Source organism: Diachasmimorpha longicaudata, chromosome 5 (assembly GCF_034640455.1).
Source record: "Diachasmimorpha longicaudata isolate KC_UGA_2023 chromosome 5, iyDiaLong2, whole genome shotgun sequence".
Classification (NCBI taxonomy): domain Eukaryota; kingdom Metazoa; phylum Arthropoda; class Insecta; order Hymenoptera; family Braconidae; genus Diachasmimorpha; species Diachasmimorpha longicaudata.
Genome location: NC_087229.1, coordinates 3992644 through 4017257, shown reverse-complemented (window position 1 = coordinate 4017257; position 24614 = coordinate 3992644). Strand labels below are relative to the sequence as shown.

Below are 24614 nucleotides of genomic sequence, written 5' to 3'. Positions count from 1 at the left end.
AGTCCGTGTCAACAACTGATATGTCAATAACGACGTGGTAAACCACACATATACGTCTGCAGTTTAAAAATTGAGATAGAAAAATAGTGACAGAGACAGAAACGATCAGGGCTACAAGTAATGACAGGTAAATTAAAAATATTGAGGTTCAGAGATTCGGCTTTATTACAATCAGCCAGAAGAGTACAATATTTGAGTTTTCATTTTTCAAATTCATTTATTGAATGCAAAGGGCTCAATTAATTTTGAATTTACATATATTCAAGGAACTCCAGTTGATGACGTTATTCAATCTTCCATCGCCTCCTTAATAAATTTTCTGAAGTAATATGTATCCATATAGCCAGAGTAGGAACCCAACAAGCAGCTTGTGGTGGAAACAACACCAATGAGGGTATTATTGACGACGAGAGGCCCTCCACTGTCACCCTATAAGAAACGAATGAAAAATATAACTCCCACGAGCCTAAAAATGTGAAGCTCACAAGAAATACATAATAATAAAATGTGCTATAAGTGAGATGCTATTTATTCTCATCAGGACAATATCTCAAACGATAAATAAAATCAGATGTTCATATATCGAAAACTTTTAAAAATCCACATACATCGGACCGGAGGCTAATTTTTGATAATGTCTAAAATCAAAACCAATCCAATCGATTCCAATTGATTGTACCTGGCATATGGTGGCATTAGGTCTTGTGGCGCAAATCTGATATTCAAAAGGTTCAGCTCGTTTTTTCGCACACTCTTCATGGGTGATAATCGTCACTTGCAATTTACTCAGATCATTGGGGACATCTTTAGAATAATCTGGACTTGTCAGTGAATATATATATCCCCATCCAGCTACGGTGGCAATTGTGTCAGGAGTCCAGGATTTGGTGGGTAAATTAATCGCATCTTGCAAATAGCCGTCAAGGTTCAGAGACTCCTTCAACTGAGAATAAACATTGAGGAGAAAATCGTTAATAGGTGGAAAAAAGTTAAATACCAAGTCTAGCAAATGCGAGCAAAAATTATTAAATTTTTAGTTCGCTAAATTTTTCTTTTTAGTGTCTTCGTGTGCGGGACTGATAGCGATGAAAAAAATAACTCAACAGTGAGAACAGCGAGATCATTCTGGATTCGCGATGCTCCGGTCTTCCTTACGAAACCTGGATGTTTCACGATCTTGTGAACTCGACTGAAAACTGCATTTCTGTCGTTTTGGCGATTTGTTCCACTGACAACAATTATATCCTCAGGATAAAGCCAATCGACACAATGGGCTGCCGTCAGAATGTGCTTGGGACTTATTATGGAACCACCGCAGATATGTTTATTGTCTCGGAAATCGAATCTCAGGGAGACGATGAATGGAAACTCTCCAGATGCTGCATGATTACCGTTGACTATGCGCTGAGGGGCGCGTGCTGTCACGGCTGCGAAAAAAATTATAGTACAAAGGTATATCATTGATCTATTATTTCTCAAAAAATCGACTCCGACATAAATCAAAGTATCTCGCTTTCCCACTTTGCTACGAAAGTTAGGTTTCCCTTCTACGAAGACGATAAAACATAACTCTCAATATTTTCCATCATCAAACTTACCTGAAAAAATTATTACAAATATATTCGTCCATAAAATTTGGTGAGATGAAGACATAATGAGACTCCGGGTAAGGCAGATGTCTGACTGAAAAAAATCCGGATTGACCTGAAAAAATTGCGATTGCGATTACGACATCGTCAATGTTTACTTATTGGCAAATTATTGCAGGTGTTCGAGATTAGTCCGAGCAGACTCTCGATCCAGGGGCATTAACTTCTTGATCGCCAGCAATCATAATTTTTCAAGATGGGACTTCCCTGAAATTTGTGCAATGAGCCATGACAAAGAGTAAGACATTAATCTTCAGATCACTCGTCCCATAAAACCCTTTTAACTACATCCGAAAGAAAGAATTGTGATAGAAAACTTGCAAATTTATAAAGTTCTCCGTAAGAAAACCTGACAACTTCCGGACGGATGAACACTTTAACATGTCTTCGAAAACATTACTTGTTTGTCTCGAGGACCATCTAGTTTAATTATATCATCAGTTCTGATTTTAATTGTCCGACTGCTCCCATTCCTCAGCAGTCATCAATGATTGCCTGTCGAAATGCCTAGAAGAGCTTGTGTACCAGCCCAGCGAGTCCCGGCGCACGTTTCTCAGCCACAGGGTTGAGGCTCCCAATCTATTTATAGAGTAATGCTTAGAAAGCTGGAGGCGAATTGGCCGACATCCAGGAAGGTGTCTACGTACGACTCTCGAAGAGCACCAATTTTTACGCGTTAAATGCGTTTCGCTGTTTTAAATATCGATTTCTGTGAGTTTCAGCTCATTCTTGTGTATTAATTGTGATCACATGTGTCTAATTACGGTTTATCATCATCTATGTTGGTGTCAGTTCAAATTCGGTGGAGTTATTCCAATTTTTCCGCCATTCTGTTCCACGAAATTCAGACGAGATTTTTATGAATGAATCAGATATTTTTTTAGTGACAATAATCATCGCGCTTAACACAAACAAAAATCAGTAAAAATCATAAGTATAAATTGAGAGTATTTTCGTAGGAAAAAAAAACAAACCTCGGGAAAGAAGTGAAAAAGTATTGTTTGTTTGTGTTAGAAACATTTTCTTGTTGTCTGAATTTTGTTGATCACCAAAACAAGTTTTTTTATTTTTCTTGTCTTTTAAATTCCCAGAAATTTACAAAAAAAGAAAATGTAACAATGAAACAGTTCGGTATTTCAAGAAGATATTTACATTTTCTTTGTTCATACCAACTGTGCTATATTTATAAAAATTTTAAATCACGCATTCGGTTATTTATAGCCATTTTTTCTCATCTTCCACGTGTCATCCACCTTTCAAGACAATTTCCATCTTAAACCGCGCACTTCAATTCCGTCCATTTAGCTTTCTGTCTGGAGTTTCTATGAAGTAGAGAGCTGAATCGCTGATAATGATTGGGGGATTTAATTGCGATGATCTCGAGTAAGATAAATAATGGTGTAATTCAACTGAAATCTGACGAAATGTGCTTCTGACAAAGAGCATTTCTCTTGCCAATATCCAAAGGGGTATAAACCAGCCAAGTAGAGCATTACACGTAGTTGGATGCCTTTTCAATCCCCAAAATAACACTTTACAAGACTTGTCTAAATCGTCGTTTTCTCTCATTCTACAACGTAAAACACTTATGACATCTCAATTCACAAATTTCCCGAAAATAAACAAATTCACAAAACAATTCTATTTAACATGCTTTTTCTATTGGACGATTCTTTAAATATTTAATTTGATTCCATTTTTCTTGTTCCTCGCAGGAATTTTACTCATTTCTGTTTTGCCCTTTGATCAGTGGAACTTGATCTGCATAAATAATCGATCTGAAATTGAGTTTGCAACCATAACACACGTTCGTGACATAAAAATTAAGAAACTATGACATATCCTTGTTTTCAGAGAATCGTCAACAATATAAAATTCCTAAACGACCGAACGACTCATAATTTTTGCGAAGAAGCCATGGGTATGGGACACAGTCTCCACAACCAGAGAGACTACGAGCCTCCACCATTGCCATCGCCCTTTGGCCCTGGCGGGCCTTTCCAGGGTTTCCCGCGAACCTCCAGAGCCTCTCAAGCCTCCTCACACTGTTCAGTTGCATCGAATCCGCAGAATCAAGTGAGAAAGTCACCTTGCAGTAAATTTTACCTTAATACTGTTAAAAATTCCTTCAAAATTTGCAAAAAAAATAATTATTAATCAGTCGAATACTGAAAAAAATATTCCCTATCAAAAGCCTCATTTCCAAAAGAGTCCGGACCACAGGACAGTCTCAGGGATGACGAATGGTGGCGTCAACCCCCACCATAATCCGTCAACCTTCGACAGCCTCCCGAGGCCTTCCTGAAGTCTCCTCTCAGACCGATTCAATGTCACCACCGTGAAAATCTTACAGTTCGTAAAAATTTCGACCAATACCAATAAATTGGCTGAATTCCAAATAAAAATTCTATTCCTCAGTTCTCCGAGGAATGCTGAGTCAGAGCAACGAAAATTCGTGGATTTTGTATCACGTGTCTGGCTCGTTGTTGCCCAGCGCAATCTCCCCAGCCCCTGGGCCAATTCATTTAGTGTTTTCGCGTCTCCCGCCCCGAGAGGATCTCAATCCTCTGGCAATCAGTCTCATATCTCTGGACTAATCGAGATCTGTCAAGATCTCATAAGTGCAAGGACTGAATTTTTCCCCTATTTTTAATTATTCTAGTTGGCTTACGCAACACAAATGACTGGCTGGCAATCGGAATACGGCCCCGGTGTGCCTGTTCACCAGGAGGCAGTGGAGTTGACGAGGACAGTATCCTGCCTGGCGGCTGCCAATCAGCAATTGGCAGCCGCTCACAGTGCCCTTCTGGGACAGCTGGAGGGACTATACCTGGAACTGAACAAGGAGAGAGATGCCAGTGCGAAGAAGTGTGATGATGACCTGAAGAGGAGGATTGAGGTTGTTGAGAGCGTGATCGGGGGGCAGTGTCAGTGCACAGGGCGGATCGTTGGAGATGACTGGAGATCGGTGAAGAAGAAGGACAGGGGGGACGAGGAGTACGTCAGGAGGGAGTATCAGAGAGCTGTGGAGAGGATTAGGGTGTTGGAGAGTGAGTTGAGGGGAGGGAGAGAGGAGGACAGGTGTGATGGACTCCTCAGGGAGGTCAGGAGACTCAGGGAGGAACAGGTGGAGACTAAGGAGGCTAACAAGAGGCTGAGGAGGGAACTGGAGAGGGCCAGAAGGGACTGCGAGGTTTGTAAAGTGGATTAGGAACTATTTGGAGACATTTTACGATTATTTATTTTGTCCTGTTCACGGAAAATGAATTTCAATTGTAGAGTTGAATTAGAATTTCTTTTGAAAAATTCCTTTTATGAGTCTACGATTGAAGTTTTTCTTCTTTAAGGTATCGAAAGATTATTTTAAATCAATGCGAGAGACTTCGGGAGAGACTGTCAGACAGGTTGGAGACCTGGAAGGAATGGTGCGAGAAAATTCTATTCAGACTGATGAGGTGGTGAGGCCTCAGGAAGGCCAGCTAGAGGAGTCTCTCAAAGAAATTCAAAGACTGAACGATATCATTTCGAGTTTTAAGAGCATTAAAAATTCCGATGCTGGTGAGTTGTCAATTCTTGTAATTTCAAAAGTGATTTTCTACTATCAGACATCTCCTAGCATCAGCTAGAAAACAAATAGATTTATTTCCTAGAGAATCCTTTCAATTTCTCCCCAGAAACCTCAACCGAAGAGGACTCAGTTGAACGACCAAGTCTGGACGAGTTCAAGAAAGATCTCTGCGTGAAACGGGAAGCGCGTCAGCGTGCGATAGCAGCAGTCTCCTCCGAAATGGAGCGTCTCCGGAAGGAGTTGGATGCCGAGAAGGAAGCACATTCTGAGACCTCAAAGGTCCTGGACCTCCTAAAGACGCAATCCGAAAAGGCGTCTCAAAAGAGCGAGACCTTTTCGATCGGCACCACGACCGTTTCCCTAGAAGATGTGAAATCTGTGTGCGAATGGCCGGAACCGAACTCTATTCAAAAAGATGCACAACGACTCACTGACGTACTGAAGGTCTCGGACGAACTGCGCAGCTGCATTAGACTTCAGATCGAGAAGATTGACGACTTGCGTTACCACTTGGAGTGCGAGCCGGAGATTAACGCTCACAGAATCGAAACCCTGCAGACGATAGCAAAATCGAATAGAGAGACCTTCGAGACTCGAGAGCATCAGATGAATCGACTGAAGAACACGTTGTCCCAAATTCTGGCTAGACTCGGGGACGAAAAATTCAAGATCGAAATCAGCGAGGACTTGAGGACTGAGCACGACCATCAGGTCGAGGACATCCGGCGATTGAAGGCCCTCTACGATGAAAGGATGAGGGTTCTGGTGGAGGTGAAGGATACGGCCGCAAAGGACCTTGTGAGCACTCGGCACAGGCTCAAGGGTCTGGTGAAAGAGAAGGAGTCACTGGAGGAGGAGCTGAAAAAGGCCGAGGAGAAGATCGACGCACAGGACACGGAAGTATCGAATCTCGAGTCCCAGCTGGGGTTGACTAAGGCGGACTGCAGGGACCTGCAGAACCAGATGTCACTCATCAACAGCTTGTTCTCGCAGATGCTGTTGAGCGCCTCCTCCGCGGATATGGATCTTGATAGACTGACGCAGCTGCTGCAGGAGAATCACGACTTGATATGCGATATGGCACGTGAGGAGGGCACGGAGGCTGCAGCCCTTCCCAAACTCCTGCTGGATCTTGTGGAACAGGTGGAGGGACGTGAGAAGTCCAAATCGACTGAAGGAAGCACGGAGAAGAAGGAGGACGATGCACAGGAGGAGAGCATAGCAAACAATCTACCCAAGGTCTGGAAAGTCCTGACTGAGTTACTCAGCTGCCATGCCGCTGGCTCGTCAGCCTCGACGTCTTCTACGACGTTGTACAACGATCCTAACAGCTGCTACAAATCAGTGGATACACCCACTGGACCCAGGCTTGTCATATCTGTTAGCAAGACCTATATTCGACTGAAGGAGCTCATCTTGGAGAAGAAACATCTGGAGAAGGAGATGGGGAGGATGAAGCAGTTGAATTCGCATTTGGAGAGTAAACTGGGGGAACAGGTAATTACTGGTAATTTTGTCTAACACAATGTGTGGAAAGAAGGCGTTTTGGACCCGCTTCGTCTAAAAGGTTACTCTTCCGGACAATATGGTAAAGAAAACATTAATAACAATTGATTGCACGTCGTTTGTCCAGGAAAAACGGTTGTCAACAGTATCTGATGAGCTGAGCAAGACGTGGAATGTCGTCGGTCGAATGCAGGCCCAACACCAGCAGCTTCACACTCACGAAAAAATCTTGCGTTACGAGCTTCAACAAAAGCGAAAGATGCTTCAGGAATTGAAGCAGGAGTTGGAATACTGCCGGGAGAAGTGGGAGTCCGCGAGGCAGAAGAATACGAATACTGAGATCGAGTGGAAGAACCTCAGGAGGGAGTTCGCTGCCAGGAAGGCTCTCGCGCACGATTCGTTCAACAACAGGTGAATATTTTTTTTTGAGGATTGGAAAGGGGAAATGTCAGTAATCGCAGAAATTGCGCTTCTAGTGCTGAGAGTGGTTTCAGTGACGATCGATGCGATGACTCGGACGACGAGGAGGGGGAGGCTGAGGAGAGGGTGCGTACAGGTCCACGCCGAAGGACTAGAAAGGTATCGCGTGAATTTAAGTCATAAATTTAATGAGTCAAAATAATTCAATTAGAGTGTGGTGTGAAAGTTGTTTTTTCGCATATACTTTCGAAAGATTTCCCCTCAAATGAATCATCTTTTCATAAAGGAGAGTCCAAGGGCGCCAACTCCAGACACCGAGTCCGAGCAGCCAACGGACACCGAGATATCGGACCCAAAAACAGAGTCGCCAGACCCACGAACGCCAACGCCAGAAACATCGGAGGGCTCCTCTGCCGAGTCCTCGAAGAGTCCTGATAACCCCCTGGATAAGGCCTTGGCGAATGTCATCCAGAACCTTATCCAGACCGAGGACAATCAGAGCGGCGACGATACAAAAAGGGTGTCATCAACTGGACCTATGTCGCCCCCTTCATCAACACCAAAGGAAGAAGCGAAAATATCAGGTAATGAAGAGACAACAAATCTTCAACACGAAGACGTCACCCAAGATCACTCATCCACACCACCAAATCAACATTCAGCACCCGAAGACACTGATAAGACCCCAGGAGACCCATCTAATCTCATCTCTGTTTTCTCGATTGGGCCTTTTCCACAAGCCGGTAAAACTGTACAGTTCAGTGATCCTCTGATTGTGGGGCCCAACAGCGACCTTCAGGGGTCTCTCTTCGGGTCCCCGAGTGGATCGAGAACATTGGAAAGTACTTCAAGAAGTTCCCTGGACCTCGGAGAAACGCAGGAACCAGCTGGGGCGGAAGAAAAATTGAAAACCACCGCAGAAATTGTGAGGGAAGACGATAAAACAGATTTGGGGGTGAAAATCGATGGGAATTCAGTGGACGGATCTTCGGCGTCATCTTCGAGGAACAACAGAAGCTCGGAGGAGGTCCTAGCTGCTCGTGATGCCAGACTGAAGAGGCTAGAGGAGCAGGCAGACTGGCTCATGAAGAAGATGAACGCAACGAGTCGGAGAGGATCTGCTTTGAACACACGATTAGAAGAATTGCATGAAGCTTATGGGGAAATTCCTGCCCCACCACCCATGCCCGATGTTCTACCAACTGTGAGGATTCCCACCAATCCGCATCTTGGAGAGGTGATTATTATTATTTTCATCACGTTGTACAAAATTTTTACGATCACTTTTCCATTAATTTCCAGGAATGTGAGACACCGGAACAGACAGAAAGCCCAGAATCACCATAAGCTACTTCCACCCCAGATAAAACCATTTTTGTACCTTGATAAAATGTTTCAGCAGGAGAATTAAATAAAATTGATGAGAAAAAAAATCGACAAAAGGTGTACAATAATCTTGAGAAATTGTCAGTCGTAACAAAAATTGAAGAAGTTAAGAGGCGAAAAGAAAAAAATTAGCACTTCCAAGTCTCTAACTCAGGCACAATCGAAGATTTTCAATTAATTAGTAATGGTTGATCATCTCAATGAGCTATTGATTTAATCCACTATTGACTGTCGCTTAAACCGACACGTCAAGTATGAAATCTTCTCCCGAAAAGTTCATTAATTAATAATACTATTTCGACAACAATCATCCGAAATAGCAATCGATCTACCGAAATGATTTATTTAAAAATAAATAAATAAGAAATTAACGAAACATTTAAAATGAATAGTTCAAAATCCAACATAAATAGCGACTTCTGTGTGTCACAGGCGAAACCCGTATGCCTACAGGTTTTCTGTAACTAACGACCTCTGAGTGCTACAGGTGAAACCCGCACGTCTGGAGGATATCTATAAGTAACGACCTCTGTGTGCCACGGGCGCAGCACACGGTACACACGGCCGCGCACAACATCCCGAGGTAAACTTATCCACTATTTTGGCAAAAAACGATACACTCCTGCAGAGGCGCACCCCAATGTTAGTACTCCTGCAATGTTCGCCCGCTTATTAAGAAAATTTCTACGTCTTCCTCATTAACATCAAGGAATGAAACGAAGCCTGTTCGAAGGAGAATTAAATTCTCTTTATTTACGTTAAGTTTCATTCATTACCCTAGAAAAATCTAGGGAAATTAAACTTAAAAATCATGGGAGTAGTCGAAACGCGGTCCCTGCGCCGAGATCCCATGGGGGTGTGCCACTACCCTTTGATTTTTCCTGGGGTTTTCAATTTTCATTCACGCTGCCTCCTCTCCACCCCCCGTTAGGTGTCGGGTAATAAATTGGAGCGGGAAGTAATCACAATTTTTATTTTATTGTATTCGATGATTATGTACAAACGAGCAAACCTTTATATTCGTGATCTACAAAAGATTTCTTACAAAACTAGCTACAGTTAAATTAAAAAAGTTGATTCTCTATTTTTTTTTCCAGCCAACATCATGGGTAAAACTGATATGATGATTTTTAATTACCCACGGGGTTACAAACAAAATCAATACATGTACAATGACGTACTAACGATGAACAATCATGTACATTAGTTAGTTTTGCCGTTTGCAACCCCCCGCTGGCTAAGTACATTGGGGTAATCAATCTCGTGAATTAAGAGATCAAGAATAAATGAGATGAGAGTCATTCACACTATCTACAGAGTTCTTAAAAATTAGTATTGGCCTTTCTTTCTGATCTAAAATGAATAATTAATAGTCTATAATTTTCTCAAAATCTCAGGTCTAATCACCTAATTATGATAAATGCATCATTAACTGCATCGATTACGCATTATCTATCACTAAAAAATCCTACATTAATATAATAAATTTGTATCTTTTTTCTTCTGTTATCACAGCGTACATCGTACACTCTTCACTGAGCTCGAAATAATCTCGATTTATTTTTTCCATTGAGAAAAAAAAAATATCATTACGTCCTACGGAAAATTACGCAATCATTAAATCCTAGATTATTGAGTATTAATCAACGTATCCCCATCAGTCGTTAACTGCTGTCACTTTATCATTGTTAATGATAGGTAATAAATTAAGTTGAAGGCACTGGGAGTGTTAAAAGGCACGTGAGCCACCAAGAGGTAGTGAAAATATATTTTTACAAATTGTTGGATGAACCTTTTAGAAATAATTATTCTCTTAAAAGTCCAAATATATTTTTCTACCGTCTCTCAAAAAATTATTTTCATTATCTCGAGATCTAATTTTTGACGAATAAAAATTTACATTAAATTGTCTTTTAACTTTATAAAAAGGCAGAATTGTAGAAATCATTATTTAAAAACTCCAGACACTTCTTCGCCAGTCCTCGAAGTGTAAAAATATTTTTAAAAATCACATTAGCTACAAAGATATTCGCAAAATATCTTTTTAAAAATTTTATCAATAACTCCCAAAAATTTCTCCTCTCTCGTAAATTCTACTCCACCCAAAATTGAACACCACCGATTCCCCTTGTGCCTCACTGTATCATCTGCAGATATCTGTTCTCCTCCAAAAGAGAACTCAACGAAGAAGTCATATCATTTACCACCATGTTGGAGCTAGCCGGTAGTGGCTGTGGTAGTGAAAGTGGATGTGTCGAGCTGGAGACATTGGTCTCATGTCCCTGAGCATTACCAGACCACTTTTCCAACTGTTGAACGTAAGCAAGAGTCCGCCTGTAGGAGTCCTGTTGCATGCCAGGTGGCTTCATGGGTGAGCCCTGCTGCGACTGGCTGATATCCCTGCACTGAATCTCCATGCCATGGCCATTGTAGCACTCGTGCTGATAATTCCACTGGCAATTACATCCCTGAGGATTCGAGAACTGATTATTCTGTCCCTGCTGGCCCTGCGGTGCTTGGTGTCCCTGAGAGCCTTGGCAGCTGCAACTTTGCAATCGACAGTTATTCTGGCGTGAGCACTTGGTATTCTGAACTGGATTCCTGGCTGTATTGACGCCTGGATGTGCGCAGTTCACCTGGCAAAGGCCATTCTGACCCTGAGCCTTAACAGTGCAGTGCTGATTGGCGGCCTGACACATGCCATTCATTCCCCCATCAGCTGGCACCATCCTCGAGGACATTCCCTCGTTCACAGGATTCCTGGGACATTGATTTTGTCCTGGTGCACACGCATTTCCCACATGTCCTCCAGCCCTTGGCTGACAATGAGATAAATTACAGTTTCTCATCTGCAGGCAGGGCTGACCCTGATGACTCTGGCCATTGCAATTGCTGCCCAATTGTCCTATGCAATTGTAATTTTGGTAGTAATTCAATTGTTGAGGACAATTCCTGGACATTTGTGCTGAATTCTGCTGAAGATTGGTGGAATTAATTTGAGAATTGAGTTGAGGGGGTAGAGCACCTGCTGCTGGTGATGTCATTGGCTGATCGCTGATGTGACTAGGTGCGTAGTGAGATCCTGGAGACATAACTTGGCTCGCTGGAGACTGCTGCATCTGTGGGCAGTTGGTCTGGGGATAGTAGTTGGAGGTCTGGGACATTCGGGACGAGGGACAGTGGGAGTACGAGGGAGAGGGGACTTGGTAGTTGTGGCAGGGGTTTTGAGGGGGATTTTGAGGGGGCTGGTAGCACGGTTGTGATGGCGGAGGGTGAGATGGGTGAGGGGAGAAGGTGCAGGACTGCTGCTGGCGTTGGTAGTGCAGGGGATTGGTGCAGATTGGGGATTGACAGATGGGAAGAGGACTGCCTCGATAGCTGACTTGGTTACCTCCCGCTTGCACCTCATTCAGGTACTGCATCATCTCATCAGGAATGACAAGCTTGTTCTCTACCATCTCCCCCTCCCCCACTTCATCGAGGACAACCTCTTGATTGGGATGCAACTCAGGCAACTGTGCTGATCTCGGTCTAGGTGGAACAGGTGGTGAAATTCGTTGGCTCTGGTATCCCCTAGTCGGTTCTGACATTCGCCTGTCTCCAGAGGGTTGGGGGAGCCCTGTGGATGGGATCCATTCGTTTGTCCCGCTTTGAACTCCCTGAATGGACATGTTCTGCGTCTGCACGACAAGGTTGTTGGTGTTGTACTGTCCCTGGACTTGGTTATTTCTCCCTGAGAAAGTGCTCATCTGGCTGCTCCTTCTAGAGGTCCCAGGGCTGATGGGATCGTAGAAGCTGCCAGGTCCAGCAGGTCCGATTCGGGCAGTGGAGACAGCACTTGCCTGACTGCTTCTCCTACTTCCAAAATCAGTGGACCTCATGCTGCCATAATAAGTGCTGACAGTGCTGCTGGAGTCCCTCCTAGGTTCACTCAAGGGCTGAAGCCTCAGTTGAAGATCAGACAGACTAGTCTGTCTACTGCCCTCCATCTTCAAATCAGTGATTCTCCGGTTGAGCTCACCAATATTGCCCGGGGGCCCAACGGCCCTCCCCCTGCCTCCAACATTCATCGAGGGAACAGGCTTAGCACTGAGTCGTCCCTTCATTCGATTTCTCGAGGGTGGAGGTGCCTGTTGAGTGTCAATTCCTCCCACCATGGCCCTGAGGGCCACTGGGAGGTCCGCAATGTCGAGGTCGTCCGACTCCTCCACCCAGTTATCCTCTGCGAGCATTACTCCGTCAACTGTCATACCAATTTCGTCGGTGCAGCCACCGACTAAAGGACTTCCTTGCTGTTGAATCATACCTGGGGGACTGTTCGCCTCTGATTCGGATTTCACAGATGGTGAGGAGAGACTCGGCGTTTTCGGATGAAGATCCTCACTTCGACTCGGGGAATTACCACCTGCTCCAGCCTCATCGCTACCACCCCCATCACCACCGCCCTTGTGCTTTTTATTCGCATAGAATTCCGCACCGTGAACTGTCTTCACGTGTTTACGAAGGGACGAGGGATCGGTGTAGCGCTTTGTGCAGCCTGGGGCTTTGCAGACATAAGGTTTCTGGAGAGAAGGATAAAGATTATTAACTGGGCGAAGCCCTTATTTTGGGAGGGAATTTTTATGAGGAATGAACAGCACGAGTCAAAGGGTGAAAAGAATTTTGAATATTTAAAAACACTCGACTGATCACAAAATTCAAAATGTAGAGAGGCATTAAATGCATAAAACCCAGAACGAAAACTGCCGAAAAACTGGTTGAATTTTCAAAAAATTAAATAAACAACTGAAACAAGACTTGAATGAATTCCCATTTCTTACCTCATTAGAGTGCGTCCTATTCTGATGTTTCGCCCGGTCGCTGGCATTGCTGAACGCCTTACTGCAGCCAGGATACTCGCAGGTGTACGGTTTCTCCCCAGTGTGTGATCTTAAATGCGTCTTCAGGTTCTCTAGCCTAGAGTACGCCTTGAAACACCCTTCGAAAGTGCACTTGTGAGGTTTCTCACCCGTATGCCTCCTCATGTGCACCACCAACATGTATTGCGCCTTGAAGGGTTTTTCCTCTCTGGAGCACTCCTCCCAGCCACAGACGAAGCTCTTCTTATTGGCGTGAATGTGATCATTGTTGATGTGTTTGACGAGATCGTCTTGCGTTGGAAACTCTAATCCGCACTCCCGCCAGTGACAATTGGTCTCAATGAAATCACCGGGTTCATCCCTCAGATCCTCACTGGGGCTCAGCCCTTGGGGATGAGTGACAGCTGTTGTTGTTGGTGTCGTCGTTGTTGTCGCCGGCTCCCTTTTGACCTTAGTGTGCCTTCGGGAGGACGTATCTGCCTCGGCGGCTATCGACCGGCTGGAGGACTCTGAGACCCTTCTGCAGGTCTCGGTGGGATCCGTCTTAGGAGGAAGACCTCCGTCGTGAGGGCCTATTGTTGATGCCGATGAGTGGGGGACCGAGAATAACTGACTGTGCGGTGTCAGGCCGTGTGTATGCGGGTGACTGTGAGGGTGTGGAGGAGGGGGCGAGGGCTGCAGGGGGTGCGGGAGGAGAGCTGCTGCTGCTGCACTCCGGAGAAAGTGCGCCTGAAGCTGCTGCAAGTGCGGTGCCATTCCTGGATGCATACCCAGTGCTGGAGACATTGCTGGAGAAGAAAATTTTCGCATTAGATGAACATTCGAAAAGAACATTTATTTGCCATCAGTAAATTGTTATAATTATTTAAATCCACGAGAAAATTCTGCAAAGTGTTTTCAAAATAATTTTATTCATTCGGATCGGATTTTGTAAGAGTTAACAAAGCAGTTAGAAATGCGGAAGAGAAAAACAAAGAAAATGACGCGGAAATTATTCCTCCTCATTAATTTCCATTCATCTCTTGACTTGAATCCTCCCTACTCAATCTCCAACGGGAAAACGTAATTGGATTATGAACACCGGTCACGTAGCCCACACAGGACAACCATATTAGTGTTCGCAATAATCTAGTCATAACAGTTTAAACAAGTAGAATGCGGCACAATGAAGATCTCAAGAGTATGGCATCAATTTTTATCTCCATCGACAAAACGATACTTGATATTTGATTAATGAACAATCGCCCGCCCTCGTCGATATTTATTCAAATCTCATTCGCAGAATAGGTGTTATGACAGAGTTTTATCATCGATTGGAATGCTCGGCTAATTGTATAGTTGTGGGATTGGTGGAATGATTGGGATGCAGTGGGGATTCGCGGTAGGAAGTTTGTCTAGTGCATTGGAATGAGTTGGATATTATCTACGAATTTATTATTCAAACAATAGGTGCTGAGTGAGAGAAGAGAAGCGGTCAATCACAAAGGGGTTTGCCAACTGCCGAGAAATTTGTTGCTGACAATTTTTAAAAAAAATTCACATTGAAATTTAATTTTTTTTTTTAATTCCGGTGGAAATTATTCAATTCAATCCCATTATCATTTTCTATTGGACAATAATTTTGAATAAAATCCCGCAGTCTATTCTCGTCATAAATTCACTCTAAATATGACATCCCGAGGGTTGACGACCCGACAAAGAAATGAACGGCAAAATTTTAGTGGCTGGATAAACCGGAAGTCGATACCAGAGGTGATCTGCCCCATTCTCTCTCCCCCCCCGCCCCGCAATCGTAAAAGACACCAAAGGCCCTGGCTTGGCTTCTGGAAGGGGGAGTATTATTAGAGTCGCATGGCACGAGATTCCAGAGGACTCGAGAAAGAGTTAAAACCCTCTCGTGCGTTCGGTAACTCATTTTACGATTCAACAGTTGAACGAAAACTCGTTAATGTCGCGAGGTGTCGTCAGTGTTGAAGAAGAGGGTGGGATGTAGTAAGGGAGGGGAGCGGGTAGGGGGGTGGTGGGGGGAGAGAAATAAATTATGGTAATGAGGGAGTGGTGATTTATATTTACCTGCGGATAAGTGACCGTAACTGCCACTGGCACTGCTACTTCGTGAGCCATTGACAATTGCCGTTGCTAAACTGTTGGGGCTGAAGCGAATCATGCTGTCAATATCGAAACGATCGGAGTATGGAGAACTACTGAGGGCACGTTTTCGACTCGCCCGGATTGCCGAGGCTCGTGGACTACCCAGTCTCGATGAAGCTGTAATTAATAAAATTGAATCGTCAATGAAATAGAAATAAATATAGAGATGTCTTAAGAATTATTCTTATTAAATCAGAATGAAAAAAGTTCCTGATAATCTGCAGGTGATGAATAATTTTTGGGAATGTTGAGACTAAAACCCAAAGGAAAACAAATAATTTTTTTAGCGAGAGCCCCCTTTCATTTTTCCATGCCCTGATTTCATTCGAATTTTTGTCATTTAATTAAATTTCTCTTTCCTCTGCACTTTGCTATTTTTGCACTCCTATTTCCTAATATATTTAAAGACTACTGAACTATCTCATTAATAACTGGGTTCATATAAAAAATCAGTTCATTTTTCCCTCATCAGAATCCCCTCGAAACCCACCAAAAAAACTCCTCCCCCCATAATTCCCAGATCCCATGAATATGCATCATTCCATCCCACGAATTGAGACATGCAAATCCCCGCAATCCCGATCCCATCTCCATCTGAAAAACCCACCACTTCCCACCCACCGAAAAAATCCTCCCAATCATTTCTAAAACTCCACCGATCAATAATTAAGATCTGTTACCCCCGATTATCGACGATTAAACTACACCAGAGAGTGATAAACTCGGAGCTGGTAGGCACGTGAATGTTAGCTCATCCTATCGAAAAAAAAAAGGAGCAGGAGGGAAGGGGGAGGGGGGAAGAGTAGTTGGAAACGTGAGACAACCTGTAGTCAGCTCGAGGTAAAGGTGTTAATGAGGTCGTGTCGCTCCGAGTCGATTCAATTATGCGCGCATGGTGGCGGCTAACGAGCCACCTCATCCCCCTCATCCCCCTCATCCCTTCACATTCGATTGGTCTTGTTCCCTTGTTTTATTCAGTCCTTTTTTTTCAGTACCGAGGAGGTAAAAAAAAAGAACTTTCACTCCTTTCATTATTATTTTTTAATTTGCCTTGTGAAAACGATGTATTTTATATAGACAATCAGCATTGAATATATTTTTGGGGTGATATAGGGGTCAATCCTCTGAATGTGATAGATTAGCGACTAGATGGTCCCAGGGAGATCTGCGCAGTGAAACTAGATGTGAATTCATGGCATCATGATATTTAATTTTGAAGAGGCAGGGAGAAAGGGATTTTAAAATATGAAATTTAATTAGTTCCCGAATGGAAGTTTAGATTAAACTGTTACTCAATTTCTCGTCATAAGAAAAAAATTAAAAATAAAATTGCCGCATTTTAATTAATTTACTTTCAACCTCGGTCTTTCGTTTTATTTTCATTTCTTCATGAACCACTTGGTCATATAGCTGTGGTTTGTGCTGTTTGGGAGGTGCTGAATGCTGAATTTACTCCCACCTCACTCAGGGAAGTCCGGAGAGGGGAGGAACAGGGTGAGAGGAAGAAGACGAAGAGGTACTTTTTTTTTGTCGTTCTTGTTTTTTTTCTGCTCCGTGCATTTGAATTTCGATGGGGTTTTATGGGTGTGCGGACAAGGAGATATTGTCTTGGAGAGTCTCATGGTCGCGCATTAGCCTATCTCAGTGTCGATATCGTCTCGCTGGGGTCGGAAGATTCACATCGAGGGGGACACAGTGTAAGGATGGAATTCTGGGGGGGATGATGGGTTGCTTTCGATTGTTGATTGTTTATTAGGGGTTTCCAAAGTGCTGGGGTATTTAGGAAAGTGTTTGGAATTTTTTTTTCAACCAAAACAGCTGATGTAGAATTGATAAAACGTGAGAATTAAATTTCACGCGAAATGATTACCAAAAATCGTCGTTCAGTGAAAAAAAAAATCGAAAGCCTTCATCGAAAGGCAAAAAAAAAATTATCAGCAATGAACTGATGATTGAATTAACCCCTTCAGAATTTTTATCCGGCAGTACAGGTAAAATGGCCACTTTGTTAACATGAAATTCGTGTTAGTAACACAATACACCTGAGACTCTTCGCTCCCGATTAACTCGACTGAAAAAAAATCGCGATCTGTATCACGTTGCCAATCGCCTTATCCCCTTCTTCCAGTTTCTGAATGAAACAGAAGACTCTGATGATCAGAGCCGCATCTTGAATACCTTCACCCTCACCCTCTGCACCCTCTCCCCCTCCCCCTTAGTCTTTATACATCGAGTGGTTAGCGTATTACGTTTTAACAGTCGGGGCTGCGGTCAAGGAGGCAAATCGACGCTTAAAATGTCGAAACCGCAGAGGCGATTTCGTTTACCCCAGGGGGAGCAAGACCTCCCTGTGGTTTATTTCACGACCAGAACTTCTTCACCACTTTTACTGGTCTGGTGTCAATGAATGATGACGATGTTGTCAAAGAATGTTGGTGGAAATTTTTGTGGACTGCTGATAAAAATTGGAATTCCTCTAGATCGTTCAAGCGCCTTTATCTCGATAAGAAGGAGGTTTATGAGAAAGAGTCATAGAACAAAGTTTACAGGAAATTCAATTCTCAACAAATAAGGTTCAGGGACATTTATCCCCAAATCCACCCCCTGCCCAGGAAATTGAGCCCTCACACAGAAGCTAAAATTCTGAAATGAAAATATTTTCACTCACCGTCAATGGAGAACGGAAATTCAGACGATGCGAGAGTGCTAGCAGGGCCAGCAGGATGCAGCAGGTACTCTGGCCCCAATCCACCCAGTCCTGGAATAATAAAAAAAAATCCTGAATAAACGGATGTAGAACAAAAACGCCACTTCACCCCATTCTTAATCATCCGGCGGATATGCGGGCTCTTCCAACCCCAAAAGTGAATTTGTTTTTGACAGAATAAATTATTTAAAAAGTAGCACTTTCAAGATCTTGGTATGAAATAGGAGTCTCTGATATTGGTTGCACCAGGCACCATCAAGTGATTCAACTCACCGTGTAGAGAGGCGTTGGGACTGTGCGTGGAGGCCTGAAGTGTGTGATAAAGGTGGTCCATGTAGTTGAGACGATAAGGATGTAAGGGCGTATGATCCGACAGTGGATGACTACGCCGGAAGAAGTCGTTTGCTGTGCCGTTGGCAGCAGCGCCACTGCCTGGCGCTGCGCCGGGCGCTCCTGCTACCTCGCCAGCTCCTGAATTACCACCAGCACCACAACTACCTGGACTGCCCGCTCCAGCGCTCGATAGTCTGAAAGTTGAAAGATCGAAAAAAACAATTAGGAAAGTTTGACATTATGGAGATGAAGAAAAAGGCGGAATTATTTCGCTACGATATCCGAATAAAATCACTTTTCCGACCCTTCATTATGGTGATCAAGAAATTATTAGGAAAAAAGGAAACCCTTGCGTACGGATCCTATGAAACGCGGACGATATAATCCGCTCCAAAAGTTGCACATATGGTCCACCAGTTACAGCCTCATCTCGACTTGAAAATTTACGTTTTCAAGCGATGCCGTGTGCGTAAAGTGAAAATTGAATTAATGTTAATTGACTTTATCAGCACTAGTTAAAGTTGTTGCTTCTCAAATTTTCGTCAAGTCAAATTCACTTTGAGAACTGACTTACCTCGCTGTTTAGGTATCAAAGAGAGCATTCAACATTTAATGATTCAGTGGATTCTCAGGGGGAAAAGAGGGGACGCGTCGCTTGAGGGATGACGACTGGACACGGGCGGAAGACACGGCAATGACGCGGAAACTACTAAAACCAACTCTTCAAAGATTTCTGGGTCTTCATCTCGAATATTCACGTGTCGTTTATGATGGCAATTTACTGTGGCTAAGATATCCTGCATAAACTCATGTTTTTATTATTAGACGAGTCATGAATTATGTGTTTTTTCAAGTGAAAAGATGGATGGATTTTGTAATAATACATTTCTTTCCAATTGTTAATTGAAAATTCGAAGAAACAATTGGATTTACAGGAAAAAGTCATAAACATTATTTGTAGAAGATTAAATTCTCCAGACTTTTACTCTTATCACATTTTTTTGTACATCCACTCCTTCCTGAGATATTGTCAAATAAAAATTTAATTTTTATTCAACTAATGTCAATCGTCTTCTCAAGTAATTTTCCGTCCCAAAAAAAAAATGAAACAGTTGTCCATAACTTCCGTTTATCCTTGAAATTATCTCCGCATGCAAATAAAATATTACACCCCTATTTGCTGAAAATTCAAACGGCAAATATTAACAGATTGTATTCATACTCATAAACACATATTTGTCAGTTTGCTTAGCAAAGACAAACCCGAGTATCCCCCTCGTGTTGACCAAGTGCCCACAAATCTCGATTACCCACTCCTGAGGCTGAAAAACCAAACGAACCAGAGACTTGAACCCCACGGTGCGTAAACAGGCTAATAAACGTTTGCACTGGGGAGGGCAATCGACAAGCTGTTCATGTCAGGAAGCATTTAATAAAGCCAAATGTCCCGGGTATTCATATTATTTCTAGTCAATAACTCAAGTTAATTACGTAAATAGTAATGAAGAATAAAATATCGCTGATGGGGAGGATCATCGACGAAAGCTAAACACAAAGAATTAATGCCTTTTTCTCACATATAAACAATCTAAATAAATATTTTACATCAATATTTACATTTTATTCTTCACAAACCTCTTCTAGATTTTTTTTTTAAAAACCCGTCTGAGTAGAATAAAAACCCTCCTCAATTTTGAATTAAAAAATTAAGACATTTAGGCACATGTTCATTTGACATTCGAACATTAATTTCTGCGATGAAATCCATCCAATTTAATCCTCCAATTTTGTTGTTATAAAAAAAATATGCAGTCTTTCTTCATTCACGGTTTTTATCAATTTTTTTGCTGCCCTTACAAAAAACTCAATTGCATGTAATTAATGTTTTCGCGTAGACATAATTTGAAGAAAAAAAAATCAATAAAAAATATCTACATCTCCTTTAATTTGCGAGTCATTCGCAAAGATCTCATCGAATCAACTCGGCTTGTTCCCCAGCATCTTATTTGTTTGCATTTCATTTTTTAATTCCCAATTTTTTATTTTTTTTCTGTCCCGTCACAGCCGGCAGCAGCTCGATTCTATTTCGAATGCTCGCTGAGTGCCAGATGATTCGATGCAACTCTCCCTCCCTCTCATCCCTATCTTTCTCTCTCACGTCTGACTTTTATCGTCTCTTACTCCTTTCCCCTGACTATTCGCACGCACACGCCCTCGCCTCGTTAATACGCGTCGCGTCGTTTTGTTTAGTTCTCATTCGGCGACGACGAAAAACCATCCACACATATGAGAGAGTTGTGCGACACAGATAAACCCGCTAGTCGTTAACTCCAAACGCCGGAAACCCGAGGCATCTATCTTTATCTGAGTCGTGGCGCTTCACTCAAAGACACCGGGATTTTTTGTTGTTTATTCAATCATCCCGGAGTTATGATGGTTTTTATGATTGTTTCTGGGTGACGTTGATGGATGAAGAGTTGAAAAAAAATTTTCTTCAAGGATCGATTATTAAATTATAAATAATCAATTAAAACATAATATTTGGCACTTTAATTAGAAATTTGATGATTGAAAAAAGTTGGATTTGTGAATTTTATTTCACGAATTTATTTTCTTCGTTGAAAATATAGAAAATAAAATTGTCAGAGATCTTTTTGAAGGAGCGCCATTTTTTTTGCATCTTTTTGAACATTCAGCGCTCAAAGTCGCGAAAAAAAAATTGCCATAAAGTCGTAAATATATTATAACAACCATTTCATATCAAAACAGATCAAAAATCCATAAAATCCTTTAAAAAAATTTCTCCACGATTTTTTCATCAGTTCGACTGCTAAAAATGCCGGAATTACTATTTAACGACTTAACGACTTGATATCGGCGTCGAGTTGACTGGACTATCCACCTTATTAATGAAGATATTTATAATCCCGTCGTCGATGTGCGACAGAATCGACTTCTAAAGATTGAATAAATGACCGAAAAAAATAATAAATGTTCTCCATTTATCGACACTGTTTAGAAACGAAAGCAAGTGAAGGCGTGTTTCAGCCTGTTATTTATAGTTACTCCGCACAAAGGAAAAATAGTGAGTCTGCACGGTTTTGCATCAAGACTACAACGTGGAAATGGAATTTACAAGTGAAGTAAAGTGCCGAGGGTGCTTGGTTACAATTAGGCGTCGACGCACAAACACGCGCCACACTTTTCCCCACTGCCGACTGGGCATTAACGAGCGTCTTGGCATTTAATTAACACTTTTATAGGTGAATTTATTTATTACATAAGGTCGTTGTATTTCTCAGCGAAACGGAAGTTAACGTACTTTAATGAGATAAAAATGTATCTTAGCAAAATAAAAGAGAGATAATCCCCTTTCCAGTTAAAAAAAAGCGATTTATATCATAATGGAGTGAATTAATTGCAATACCTCTTCCGGAAAGTATTTTTATTTCAATTCAATTAAATGCCAGTCGCCTTTGTATTGAAAGTTGACTCGGTTTAACGAGCCAAAGACATCCCCGAGAGATTTATATAATAAATCGCAGGGTTTGAAGGGGCATTTCAGGAATTATCATAAGACAATCTGATCGACCCTTTCCCAGACCATAAAAAGTCGAGGGATATCGGCAATAACTCCGTAAACTTATTAACATGAACTTCAATTCCCTTTTTCATTAACATCCCGAGCAAGTCCTCCACAAAATTTAAATAACAAAGAGCAAAACCTCCACCAGCACCAACAAAGGTCTCTCCTCTCGCTCCGAGACCTCATTGCTTACGACTCTATCGCCTCTCCTCGCAATAAAATAAATAATGAAAACCAAAATTAAAGTATTTTTCATTTTTCATTCTGCCCGTCTCAAGACCACCAAATTGTGGGACCCCTCGCTGAGCAATGTCTGCCGGCAATCTTTCGCCATTGTAATGTCTTCATCTGCGGTTTTCACAGTGGGCGGTATTAAGCAGGAATAAAGGCATTAAAAAAATCCAACGGTAAAGAATAACAAAACATGAATAAATTACGCTAAAATTATTATATCCGAGGCCCTCTTCCAAAAATAAAAATAAATAAAAATAATCCTGATCGCATGGTATATGAAAATCGCGAACAGGTGCGCAGTGAGAAACTCTTAAGTATATTCGCTACCAAGATGGTGTCTAGCAGAGTCCAAAAAGTTGTCCGGAATACGAATCACCGTATTACACTGATCGTTTGTGGTCACCTTGAGCCAGTGAGAATCGATCATCGTTCTCGTTTCCTCGTCATTATTGTTCATGTCTTTTGATGTTTATCAAACCGATCCCGTCCGGCGTCTGGCATCCGGAGGTGTTTTAACCCTTTTCATTTTATTAAATTTATCCGGAGGATCGGAGAAATGGAAAAAAGCCGAAATGTTTGGAGGCACGTATCATGATCGATATGCGTGACATGATGCTATAACCACTGGGCGAGTGTCGGGCTCTGTTACCGCGCGTTAATGAAGTAATTCGTGAGCAAAAATGCTAACGCTGACTTTGGGAGGCATCCGAATTGTGAATTATTCATTATTGGTGGTTGTCATGATGGTGAGGGGGGGAGAGGGGGAAGAGTGTGTGTGGGAGAGCTGTATATTTATTTATTTGACGATTCAATCACACGAAAAAAAATATATTCAGTTGAAATTACGGAAGGATTTATCCTCGCAGGTCATTTTTACGGTAAAAATTGTAAAATTGACTAATTAAAAAATTATACGTGACTTTTGCCTTCGCTTTTCTCCTTCAAACGCTGAAATGATGTTGAATTATGTGGGATAGAATGACTGGAATTTTCGATTCACTTTCACCCGTCATCCCGAATGTTTCAAAAAGAAAATATATTATATTTCTTCAAGTCTCGGGTCAAAAGACAAATACTGAGAGGGGCTGAGATACGGTGCATTCAAGGACTCCCGGGAGTGAGATAAACGGCTTTGCCGATCGGGACGAAGGCCTCAAACACCGTGAGAGTGGAAAAGGTCGATGGTTAGGTAGGTAAAAAATAAAAAAAAAGGAGAATTCTAGCGAGTGAGGTACGTGACTAATGACTCTATTCAGCGGGTGTCGATTGAGGGGAATTGGAGGTGAGTGTTTTGGTTGAATACTTCCTAGAATAACTTCCGCTGAGGGGTTTTTATAATTAAAAAATTTTCTTCAATGATTTTGGAAAATTTTAAACGATGATAAATGAATTTTTGAATAAACTAAATAAAATATGAGAGACGAAAATCCATCATATTCTTAAACAAAAAATTTTAATGAAGATTAATTGATTACAGCCACTCGAAATGAACTATTTAAAAATTAAATTATCATTCTGACACACTTTGTAGAAGCTCTTTATTATCTCATCATTACTATCACAACAAAAGCTCACAAAAAATATAAACAATGAGATTATACTATTTCCACAGTCACGAAAAACAATGCTCAATTGCAAATTCATTAAAATGTTTCTAACGAGACAATCTCCCCCCTCCCTCCCTCACCCCACCTCATCCCTCACCGGAATGCCCACCTCTCGCGCGACAACTCGTGCGTTCATTCCCGAACCTTAATTAATTAATTAACCCGGTTACATATATATCCCAACTGCATACCCTGAAATTCCAACGGGCAAACTCGTTCGACGATACCTGGTCTCGCGCGATCCAGTCACCTCCCCCCCTCCCCCCACCGTACCACGAGCACCAATAAAAAAATAAATAAATAAACGAGTTGAAAGAAAACAAAAATGGATGTAAAAATCCTAGTGTGGCCAGTACTGGCCCCGACCAGCGTTGGAGATAAATTCATGAGCATGATGTCCCCACGTACACAGGCACAGGGGGGGTGGCTCTTTGGCCGTGTCGAACGTGAATGCCGACACGACGGTGCGCGTTCGCCCGCACTGCAGTATATGCGTATGGTTAACAGGAGAGAAAACGAAAGGAATGGCCCGGGAATTTATTTATTTTTTTTTTCAACTTTTTTTTTATTCTGCATCTGTGTGCGATGCATTTTATTAGCTCTGTGCA

The 24614-nt window shown here is 42.2% G+C and overlaps 3 protein-coding genes across 12 annotated transcripts in view; 1 reads left to right on the top strand and 2 right to left on the bottom strand.

The window, feature by feature from the left end:
* Positions 1-148: 148 nt before the first annotated feature.
* Positions 149-2134, bottom strand: LOC135162417 (chymotrypsin-2-like). Its single transcript, XM_064120851.1, has 5 exons — positions 1748-2134; positions 1599-1679; positions 1105-1427; positions 680-943; positions 149-429 (listed from the first exon to the last, which is right to left on the bottom strand). The coding sequence occupies exons 2-5, from the start codon at positions 1651-1653 to the stop codon at positions 289-291; spliced, it is 783 nt and encodes a 260-aa protein (XP_063976921.1). The 5' UTR covers positions 1654-1679; positions 1748-2134; the 3' UTR covers positions 149-288.
* On the top strand, positions 1313-8634 carry LOC135162407 (cingulin-like protein 1). 6 transcript variants are annotated; one of them, XM_064120836.1, is made up of 10 exons: positions 1313-1452; positions 1768-1887; positions 3504-3725; positions 4312-4842; positions 4997-5207; positions 5300-6714; positions 6851-7134; positions 7185-7302; positions 7430-8380; positions 8446-8634. In XM_064120836.1, the coding sequence occupies exons 3-10, from the start codon at positions 3567-3569 to the stop codon at positions 8488-8490; spliced, it is 3714 nt and encodes a 1237-aa protein (XP_063976906.1). In that variant the 5' UTR covers positions 1313-1452; positions 1768-1887; positions 3504-3566; the 3' UTR covers positions 8491-8634. The 6 variants fall into 6 exon arrangements, with proteins under 6 accessions (XP_063976906.1, XP_063976905.1, XP_063976907.1 ...); XM_064120837.1 differs by lacking the exons at positions 1313-1452; positions 1768-1887 and adding an exon at positions 2401-2434 and having other exon boundaries at positions 7430-7727; positions 7884-8380; XM_064120835.1 differs by lacking the exons at positions 1313-1452; positions 1768-1887 and adding an exon at positions 2219-2360.
* An 854-nt stretch (positions 8635-9488) lies between these two features.
* The window catches only part of LOC135162406 (transcriptional activator cubitus interruptus-like), a 61756-nt gene continuing 46630 nt past the window's right edge, over positions 9489-24614 (bottom strand). For all 5 annotated transcript variants that reach the window (XM_064120827.1, XM_064120828.1, XM_064120829.1 and 2 more), the window contains 5 exons: positions 18520-18773; positions 18208-18297; positions 15462-15656; positions 13350-14176; positions 9489-13091 (listed from right to left, as the gene is read on the bottom strand). In XM_064120827.1, the coding sequence (XP_063976897.1) occupies positions 10665-13091; positions 13350-14176; positions 15462-15656; positions 18208-18297; positions 18520-18773 (3793 nt within the window). In that variant the 3' untranslated portion in view covers positions 9489-10664. The remainder of the gene's footprint in view (positions 13092-13349; positions 14177-15461; positions 15657-18207; positions 18298-18519; positions 18774-24614) is intronic.